We start from the raw sequence: 10,776 nt of genomic DNA on the forward strand, positions 1-10,776 counted from the left end.
TCACAGATACGGAAAACAAACAGGTAGTTGCCAGAGGGCAGGGTATTGAGGTGATGAGAGAAATACATGAGGGAGATTAACAGGTACAAACTTCTAGCTATAAAATAAATGAATCACAGATATGAAATGCACAGTGTGGGAAATATAGTCAGTAATTATATTATATCTTTGTATGGTGATGGATGGTAACTAGACTTAACTGTGATGATCATTTTGCAATGTCTAGAAATGTTGAGTCACTATGTTGTATACCAAGAATGAATATAGTTTTGCAGGTCAGTTATAACTCAAAGCCACCCAACCGAACACACACACAAACTAATAGAAACAGAGATCAGGTTTCTGGTTATAAGACATGAAATGTGGGGGAAGGGAGAATTAGATAAAGATGGTCAAAACGTATGAAAGATACAAACTAGGGATATAAAGTACATAATATAATTCATACTGTAGCATATTATTTATGAAAGAGAGTAAATCCTAAGAGTTCTCGTCACAAGGAAGTTTTTTTCATTTTTTTAAATTTTATATCTATATGAGGTGATTGATGTTCACTAAACTTATTGCAGTAATCATTTCGTGATGTATCTAAGTCAAATCACCATGCTGTATACTTTAAACTTAAGTAGTGCTATATGTCAATTAAATCTCAATAAAATTGGAATGTAAAAATCTAAAAAGGAATATGCCCTCAAGGCTGTCTCAGTATATTTTTGTTTATGATTATACACTTTTTAAAATACTTCATCCACTGTTAGCTTCACTGAAGTGAAGATTTTTATAAAGGAAGTGTCCTTATCCAGACGGCGAGATGTGCAAGACAGGAACGAAAACAAAAAAGAAATAATGTCTCAGAAGGAATCAAATAGAAAGAGAATAATAGACATGATGAATTTTAAGGAGAAAGAAAACACTCCATAACTTTAGATGTGTGACCAAAACTCAAGAAACTTAAAGTAGATGAGAGAACTGAAGAAAAGAAAATGCCTTTTCCACTACAAGCTACATGTAGAGAAAGAAAAAATGACTGTAGAGAATATTTTACCCTTGTCAACAGGATTTAGTGTCAAAAGGATATTTTAATTCTTTCAATTATAAAATTACTTCATTTCAAAATAGATATTTTATTACACTTTAGATTTGAATAAAAATAGTAGAGTAATTTTAAATCACTAGTTTTTATTGCTCATTTTCCAAACTATACTCCATGTCTTAGAATTTCCATTCACTTCCTTCTTCACAAAGCTCTCTCCAAATACCTTCAAATATACCTACCATTTTCTTACGTACGTACTTCCCAGAACCTCCTGGTTTCTGATTGTTAGCTTAGTTAAGATCAGACCACAGCTGAGGAGGCCGCCCCTATTCCAGTTCTATATGGATGACACCCTTTATTTCAAAAGAAACCCCTTCATTCTTGGTACCAGATGAATCTTTAGGAATAGTATCCCGTTCTAAAGGCTCTTCAGATTTTGGCTTATCATCCAAATTCCCTGATTCTAATTTTTCCACCAGGACATCTGCTTCCTTTGGAGCCTGATCTACTGGAGACACATTCTCTACCAGAGCCTCATCTGCAGGGGTTTGCTCAAATGGTGGAAGCAGAACTTCAGCAGAGGTTTCCTCTAAGGAGATTGGTGTAATAAAGGGCTCTTCAGTGAGTGAAGGCTGTTTCTCAACAGAGACCATTTCTGAAGTAGTTTCTTCAGTTGATGGAGGCTGAAGTTCAGCGGGGGCCTCTTCTGCAGGAGACTCCTCAGTGGGTGGAGATTGAACTTCTTCTGTGGCCTCTTCTGCAGGGGCCTCATCAGCTGGTAAAGACTGAACTTCTGGGGGCTCTTCTGCAGGGGCCTCCTCAGCTGGTGGAGACTGAACTTCTGGGGGCTCTTCTGCAGGGGCCTCCTCAGCTGGTGGAGACTGAACTTCTGGGGCTGCTTCTTCAGGGGCCTCTTCAGCTGGTGGAGACTGAACTTCTGGGGCCTCTTCTTCAGGGGCCTTGTCAGCTGGTGGAGACTGAAATCCTAGGCCCTCTTCTGCAGGGGCCTCATCAGTTGGTAGAGACTGAACTTCTGAGGCCTCCTCTTCAGTGGCATCCTCAGCTGGTGGAGGCTGAACTTCCAGGGGCTCTTCTGCAGGGGCCTGCCCAGCTGGTACAGACTGAACTTCTGGGGCCTCTTCTGCAGGGGCCTCCTCAGATGGTGGAGACTGAACTTCTGGGGCCTCTTCTGCAGGGGCCTCCTCAGCTGGTGGAGACTGAACCTCTGGGGGCTCTTCTGTAGGGGCCTCCTCAGCTGGTGGAGACTGAACTTCTGGGGCCTCTTCTGCAGGGGCCTCCTCAGCTGGTGGAGACTGAACCTCTGGGGGCTCTTCTGCAGGGGCCTCCTCAGCTAGTGGAGACTGAATCTCTGGGGGCTCTTCTGCAGGGGCCTCCTCAGCTGGTGGAGGCTCAGCTTCAGCTGGGGCCTCTTCTGCAGGGGCCTCCACAGCTGGTGAAAGTTGAAGTTCTGGGGTATCTTGTATAGGAGCCTCTTCAGCTGCAGGAGGCTGAACTTCAGTAAGAGGCTCTTTTAAAAGAGTCTCTTCAGATGAGGTGGCCTCTACTTTAGCAGGGGCCTCATCTCCAGCAGCCTCTTCCACTGGGGAAGGCTGTATTTCAACAAGAGCCTCTTCAGCAGGAGGCTTTTCTGAAAGAGCCTCTTCAGCTGGTGTAGGCTCTACTTTAGCAGGGGCCTCATCTCCAGGAGCCTCTTCAGTGGGGGAAGGCTGTGCTTCAAGAGGAGGCTCTTCAGCTGGTGGAGGCTGAACTGCCACAGGAACCTCTTCTGATGTAGTCTCAGCTAGTGGAAGCTGTTCTTCAGCAGAGATCTCTTCTGCAGCAGGAGGCTGTACTTCAACTGGAACATCTTTCTCATCTTCTAAAGGTACAGGATAATCTTTTTTGGTTGGTGAAATAGACACTGTTCTGCTAATACTTGGCCGCCTAATTTCTTCATTGCTACTTGTTGTGGGTTGAAATTCAGGATGTTCACTAAGAAAAATATTCCCTGAAGATTTGCGCTTCTGTGCACCTTCCTTTGACTTTGAAAAAGAATTAGTCGGCCATCCAATAACCACTATTTCTGATTCACTAAAGTATGTCTGCTGTTCCTTGTCTAGTTTATCTTTTTGAAGAAAGTTCATCATTGTCCAGTCTCCAGTACAAGTAGTCTGCTGAGATCTGTCTATTTTGACGTGAACAGAGTATCTGTTTGGTGGAACTTCTACTTCCTGAACACTCTCTGGAAATTCAGGACCTACTTCAACAGCAGCTGGCTTTTCCTCAGGTACCACTGCTTCACAAACTAACTTGATTTCTTCTTTTTTCTCTTCTGCAATAGTTTCTGTCTGTAGAGACTTATCAGCCATATCCTGTACACGCTTTCTCTTTATCCAAGTTTGCTGAAGTTGAGAAGATACTCTATGACATTCATAGTTTAATTTGCTTCCAGGAATATTACCAATACTAAGGGCAGCTTTGGGGCCAGATGATTGTGGTATAGACAATTGTTTCTTTTTCTCTGTCACTTCAGTCTGCTGGGATTTATCTACCATGGGCTGGCTCGGTCGTCTTCTCTTTCGAATTTCTTGCCTCCCTGCCGAGATAGACTGTTCTGATTCATCCTTCTCTTCCATTTCTAAGACCGGTAGATTTCAAACTTATTAACCTTCAAGTAAATTAACCATCAGGAATGACAAATGTACCAGATACTTAAGCCTTTGCCTTCCTCATTAAAAATTCTTCTGTTGAGCTACCTCAGGAAAAAGTTAGTTCATAAATTATTACATTCTGTACTACACTCCTGTTGGATCCCACCTCATTTAGTAAGCATCTTTCCTGTTTAATCTCTGGTATGACTAAATATAACTTCTAGAAGTTTAACTAAGAGTCTATGACATCACAGCCAATTGTCACTACAAGGTTCCATCAATGATATATCCAGAACTTTTTAACCTGATAAACAACTCACAGATGCTGGCCACAAGTGAGAAATCTACTGCTTGAAACATCAAGTTGAAAAGAAGCATTTGTCTAGCAGAGGAATATGAAGTCAACTCTGGTAATGCTGCTTTGTTTTAGTTGGAGTCGATGCTTTTGAACTTTTAATTCTGTTCGCTTCATCCTACTGTAAAGACAGCTGTAATGCAGAATTCAGAATTCTGCAGTGTACTTTCATTGTTTGAGAAAACAACTGGTAACATGTGTGGCAATGTTCTATCAATATATATTCATATAATTTGAGGGAAAGTCAATATTGTTTGAAAAACTTGAGTTCTGAGGTCCATACCCATGTAAGTTCATTATCTCCTTAGTATTCAGTAACCACAGGAGCCTACTTTCAATGTTTGCATACATGCATGGCATGTTTGCCTTCTCAAATAACTTGAGATAGCCTAATTTTCAATTATCTCAGAAAATAGTTCCACCCAAAGTTTGACAAATAAAATAATGTTGAGTCTAAATACATGTCAAATGAAAAGAAAATGCATTTTTTTTGATGCAACCACTATATACTCTGCTGAATAACTACATGGGAATGAATTCCCACTGAAGATGAAATCATTTAATTGAAGCTTTGAAAAAGAGAAATCCCAGTTAAGCATACTGTAAATGGAATTATAATAGATTTAAAATATAAATAAACTTTAACATACATCACACAGAAATTTTACAAGAAAGATGAATTGGTCAAAAGATGTGCAAAATCCTATTCCTTTAGTCTAAGAAATGTTAATGAAGAGCAAATAGACTTTAAAAAATGTAGTCATTTATGATCCTTTGTATTTCTGTGTTGTCTGTTGTGATCTCTCCAGTTTCATTTCTAATTTTATTGATTTGATTTTTCTCCCTTTGTTTCTTGATGAGTCTGGCTAATGGTTTGTCAATTTTATTTATCCTTTCAAAGAACCAGCTTTTGGCTTTGTTGATTTTTGCTATGGTCTCTTTTGTTTCTTTTGCATTTATTTCTGCCCTAATTTTTAAGATTTCTTTCCTTCTACTAACCTTGGGGTTCTTCATTTCTTCCTTTTCTAATTGCTTTAGGTGTAGGGTTAGGTTATTTATTTGACTTTTTTCTTGTTTCTTGAGGTATGCCTGTATTGCTATGAACTTTCCCCTTAGGACTGCTTTTAAAGTGTCCCACAGGTTTTGAGTTGTTGTGTTTTCATTTTCATTAGTTTCTATGCAAATTTTGATTTCTTTTCTTGATTTCTTCTGTGATTTGTTGGTTATTCAGCAGGGTGTTGTTCATCCTCGATATTTTGGAATTTTTAATAGTTTTTCTCCTGTAATTGAGATCTAATCTTACTGCATTGTGGTCAGAAAAGATGCTTGGAATGATTTCTATTTTTTTGAATTTACCAAGGCTAGATTTATGGCCCAGGATGTGATCTATCCTGGAGAAGGTTCCATGTGCGCTTGAGAAAAAGGTGAAATTCATTGTTTTGGGATGAAATGTCCTATAGATATCAATTAGGTCTAACTGGTCTATTGTATCATTTAATGTTTGTGTTTCCTTGTTAATTTTCTGTTTAGTTGATCTATCCATAGGTGTGAGTGGGGTATTAAAGTCTCCCACTATTATTGTGTTATTGTTAATTTCTCCTTTCATACTTGTTAGCATTTGTCTTACATACTGTGGCGCTCCCGTGTTGGGTGCATATATATTTATAATTGTTATATCTTCTTCTTGGATTGATCCTTTGATCATTAGGTAGTGACCATCTTTGTCTCTTTTCACAGCCTTTGTTTTAAAGTCTATTTTATCTGATATAAGTATTGCTACTCCAGCTTTCTTTTGGTCCCTATTTGCATGGAAAATCTTTTTCCAGCCTTTCACTTTCAGTCTGTATGTGTCCCCTGTTTTGAGGTGGGTCTCTTGTAGACAACATATGTAGGGGTCTTGTTTTTGTATCCATTCAGCCAGTCTTTGTCTTTTGGTTGGGGCATTCAACCCATTTACATTTAAGGTAATTACTGATAAGTATGATCCCATTGCCATTTACTTTATTGTTTTGGGTTCGAGTTTATACACTGTTTTTGTGTTTCCTGTCTAGAGAATATACTTTAGTATTTGTTGGAGAGCTGGTTTGGTGGTGCTGAATTCTCTCAGCTTTTGCTTGTCTGAGAAGCTTTTGATTTCTCCTTCATATTTGAATGAGATCCTTGCTGGGTACAATAATCTGGGCTGTAGGTTATTTTCTTTCATCACTTTAACTATGTCTTGCCATTCCCTCCTGGCTTGAAGAGTTTCTATTGAAAGATCAGCTGTTATCCTAATGGGAATTCCCTTGTGTGTTATTTGTTGTTTTTCCCTTGCTGCTTTTAATATTTGTTCTTTGTGTTTGATCTTTGTTAATTTGATTAATATGTGTCTTGGGGTGTTTCGCCTTGGGTTTATCCTGTTTGGGACTCTCTGGGTTTCTTGGACTTGGGTGATTATTTCCTTCCCCATTTTACGGAAGTTTTCAACTATTATCTCCTCAAGTATTTTCTCATGGTCTTTCTTTTTGTCTTCTTCTTCTGGGACCCCTATGATTCGAATGTTGTAGCGTTTAATATTGTCCTGGAGGTCTCTGAGATTATCTCAATAGATGCAGAGAAAGCCTTTGACAAAATTCAACACCCATTTATGATAAAAACTCTCCAGAAAGCAGGAATAGAAGGAACATACCTCAACATAATAAAAGCTATATATGACAAACCCACAGCAAACATTATCCTCAATGGTGAAAAATTGAAAGCATTTCCTCTAAAGTCAGGAACAAGACAAGGGTGCCCATTTTCACCATTACTATTCAACATAGTTTTGGAAGTTTTGGCCACAGCAATCAGAGCAGAAAAAAAAATAAAAGGAATCCAAATTGGAAAAGAAGAAGTAAAACTCTCACTATTTGCAGATGACATGATCCTCTACATAGAAAACCCTAAAGACTCCACCAGAAAATTACTAGAGCTAATCAATGATTATAGTAAAGTTGCAGGATATAAAACCAACACACAGAAATCCCTTGCATTCCTATACACTAATAATGAGAAAACTGAAAGAGAAATTAAGGAAACAAGTCCATTCACCATTGCAACGGAAAGAATAAAATACTTAGGAATATATCTACCTAAAGAAACTAAAGACCTATATATAGAAAACTGTAAAACACTGGTGAAAGAAATCAAAGAGGACACTAATAGATGGAGAAATACACCATGTTCATAGATTGGAAGAATCAATATAGTGAAAATGAGTATACTACCCAAAGCAATATATAGATTCAATGCAATCCCTATCAAGCTACCAACGGTATTCTTCACAGAGCTAGAACAAATAATTTCAAAATTTGAATGGAAATACAAAAAACCTCGAGTAGCCAGAGCTATCTTGAGAAAGAAGAATGGAACTGGAGGAATCAACCTACCTGACTTCAGGCTCTATTACAAAGCCACAGTTATCAAGACAGTATGGTACTGGCACAAAGACAGAAATATTGATCAATGGAACAAAATAGAAAGCCCAAAGATAAATCCACACACATATGACACCTTATCTTTGACAAAGGAGGCAAGAATATACAATGGAGTAAAGACAATCTCTTTAACAAGTGGTGCTGGGAAAACTGGTCAACCACTTGTAAAAGAATGAAACTAGAACACTTTCTAACACCTTACACAAAAATAAACTCAAAATGGATTAAAGATCTAAACGTAAGACCAGAAACTATAAAACTCCTAGAGGAGAACATAGGCAAAACACTCTCCGATATACATCACAGCAGGATCCTCTATGACCCACCTCCCAGAATATTGGAAATAAAAGCAAAAATAAACAAATGGGACCTAATTAAACTTAAAAGCTTCTGCACAACAAAGGAAACTATTAGCAAGGTGAAAAGGCAGCCTTCAGAATGGAAGAAAATAATAGCAAATGAAGCAACGGACAAACAACTAATCTCAAAAATATACAAGCAACTCCTACAGCTCAACTCCAGAAAAATAAATGACCCAATCAAAAAATGGGCCAAAGAACTAAATAGACATTTCTCCAAAGAAGACATACAGATGGCTAACAAACACATGAAAAGATGCTCAACATCACTCATTATCAGAGAAATGCAAATCAAAACCACTATGAGATACCATTTCACGCCAGTCAGAATGGCTGAGATCCAAAAGTCTACAAGCAATAAATGCTGGAGAGGGTGTGGAGAAAAGGGAACCCTCTTACACTGTTGGTGGGAATGCAAACTAGTACAGCCACTATGGAGAACAGTGTGGAGATTCCTTAAAAAACTGGAAAGAGAACTGCCTTATGATCCAGCAATCCCACTGCTGGGCATACGCACTGAGGAAACCAGAAGGGAAAGAGACACGTGTACCCCAATGTTCATCGCAGCACTGTTTATAATAGCCAGGACATGGAAGCAACCTAGATGAATGGATAAGAAAGCTGTGGTACATATACACAATGGAGTATTACTCAGTCATTAAAAAGAATACATTTGAATCAGTTCTAATGAGATGGATGAAACTGGAACCTATTATACAGAGTGAAGCAAGCCAGAAAGAAAAACACCAATACAGTATACTAACGTATATATATGGAATTTAGAAAGATGGTAACAATAACCCTGTGTATGAGACAGCAAAGAGACACTGATGCATGGAACAGTCTTATGGACTCTGTGGGAGAGGGAGAGGGTGGGAAGATTTGGGAGAATGACATTGAAACATGTAAAATATCATGTAAGAAATGAGCTGCCAGTCCAGGTTTGATGCACGATACTGGATGCTTGGGGCTAGTGCACTGGGACGACCCAGAGGGATGGTATGGGGAGGGAGGAGGGAGGAGGGTTCAGGATGGGGAGCACATGTATACCTGTGATGGATTCATTTTGATATTTGGCAAAACTAATACAATTATGTAAAGTTTAAAAATAAAATTAAATTAAAAAAAATAAGTATAAAATACCACATAGACAAAGAACTAAACTTAAAACACTAAAAAGTTTTAGAAAATCAATATACAAATAATACAATAGAAAAAAAAATAAAGAACATGAATAGAAGATGTATAGAGGAAAAATAACTGACCAATATGCCTATAAAAGAGATAAACTTCACTTCTAAAATTAAGATTAAAATAATATCAATGTAAAACTAGCAAAAATTAGTTTAAAGATAATCTACCCTCCCCTCAAAACTGAAAATATTATTAAATGGATGGTCTCCTATATTACTGACTGGAGTTTAAATTGATACAATCCTTATTCTAGAGAATTTGAAAGTAAGTATGAAAAATTTTTTAAACATGCATGCCATTTGCCAATAATTCTGTTTCCAAGAAACTTAATTTTTAGAAATAATTATTTCCTCAAGAAGTATTTACTGAATACCTATTTTTTCCAGGGACAATTTCTACATGTTGGGGAAACAACAGAATACAAAAGGACATTGTTTCCTGTCCTTATGAATCTCACAGTCTAGTAGAAGAAACTAAATAGTAAAAAAAAAAAAAAGAAAGTGAAAATAGTGTTAATTAGTGAATAGGGAATATACTTTACCTAGAGTAATAGGACCAGAATGGGTTTATAGTAGAGAGCATCAAATTGAGAAAGAATCCAAAAGAGAAACAGTAAGAAGAAAATGACATGTTCTAGGAATTATGAGAAATCTGCTGTGGCAAGAGGAAAGGCAAAGCAAAAAAGGAAGGCATTTTTTAGATGTGCTTGAAGAAGTAGATAGCAGCCTGGTGGTGCACTGATTTAAGACTCTATAAGGTATTGTTATTTCAGATATAACTATTGTAAATATTTAGGCACCCAATATCAGAGCACCTAGATTTAAAAAGCAGATATTAAGAGACCTGAAGGGATGAGTAGACAATAATGCAATAATAATAGGAGACTTGATTATACCACTTTCATTAAAGAGTAGATAATTCAGATAGAAAATGAATAAGAAAACACTAAACTTGAATTAGACTTTTAACAGACATGTATAAACATCCCTTCCCATAGCAGCAAACTAAACATTCTCTTCAAGCATACTTTGAACATTCTCTAAGACAGATTATGTTATCTAACAAAACAAGTCTTTAAAAATTTATGAAAACTGAAATGATATCAAGCATCTTTTCTAACCACAATAGTATTAAATTAGAAATCAAGTACAAGAAGATAACAGCAAAATTCATTAATATATGGAAGTTAAATATCTCACTATTGAGGCAAAACTACGGGTCAAAGAGGAAATCAAAAGGGAACTTAAGAATATCTTGAGACAAATAAAAATATAAATACAACATACCAAAATAATGGGATGCAACAAAAGCATTTCCAAAAGGGAAATTTATACCAATAAACACCTACATCAAAAAAGGAAGATCTCAAACAATCTAACTTTAGACCTCATCAACTAATAAAAGAATAATAAAAGAAAAGATAGCAGAAGAAAGAAAATAACAAAGAATAGAGCAAAAATAAAGAAATAGATTAGAAAGACAATAAAAAAATAAACTCAGATGATTTTTTTTGAAAACATAAAAGTGATAAGCTTCTAGCTAGACTGAGAGAAGATCTAAATAAAATCTGAAATGAAAGAGGAGACATTACAGCTGATACATAGAAATACTACGGATCATAAGAGAGAACTATAATTGTGTGTGTGTGTGTGTGTGTTAGTCACTCAGCCGTGTCTGACTCTTTGCAACCCCGTGGACTGTAACCCACCATGTTTCTCCATCCATG

At 37.1% G+C, this 10,776-nt stretch overlaps 1 protein-coding gene across 1 annotated transcript; it reads right to left on the reverse strand.

Moving 5' to 3' along the window:
- Positions 1-1,159: 1,159 nt before the first annotated feature.
- FSCB (fibrous sheath CABYR binding protein) lies at positions 1,160-3,921 on the reverse strand. Its single transcript, XM_061394998.1, has one exon. The coding sequence runs from the start codon at positions 3,670-3,672 to the stop codon at positions 1,363-1,365; it is 2,310 nt and encodes a 769-aa protein (XP_061250982.1). The 5' UTR covers positions 3,673-3,921; the 3' UTR covers positions 1,160-1,362.
- Between the last annotated feature and the right edge of the window lie 6,855 nt (positions 3,922-10,776).

This window comes from Bos javanicus, chromosome 21 (assembly GCF_032452875.1).
Source record: "Bos javanicus breed banteng chromosome 21, ARS-OSU_banteng_1.0, whole genome shotgun sequence".
NCBI lineage: Eukaryota > Metazoa > Chordata > Mammalia > Artiodactyla > Bovidae > Bos > Bos javanicus.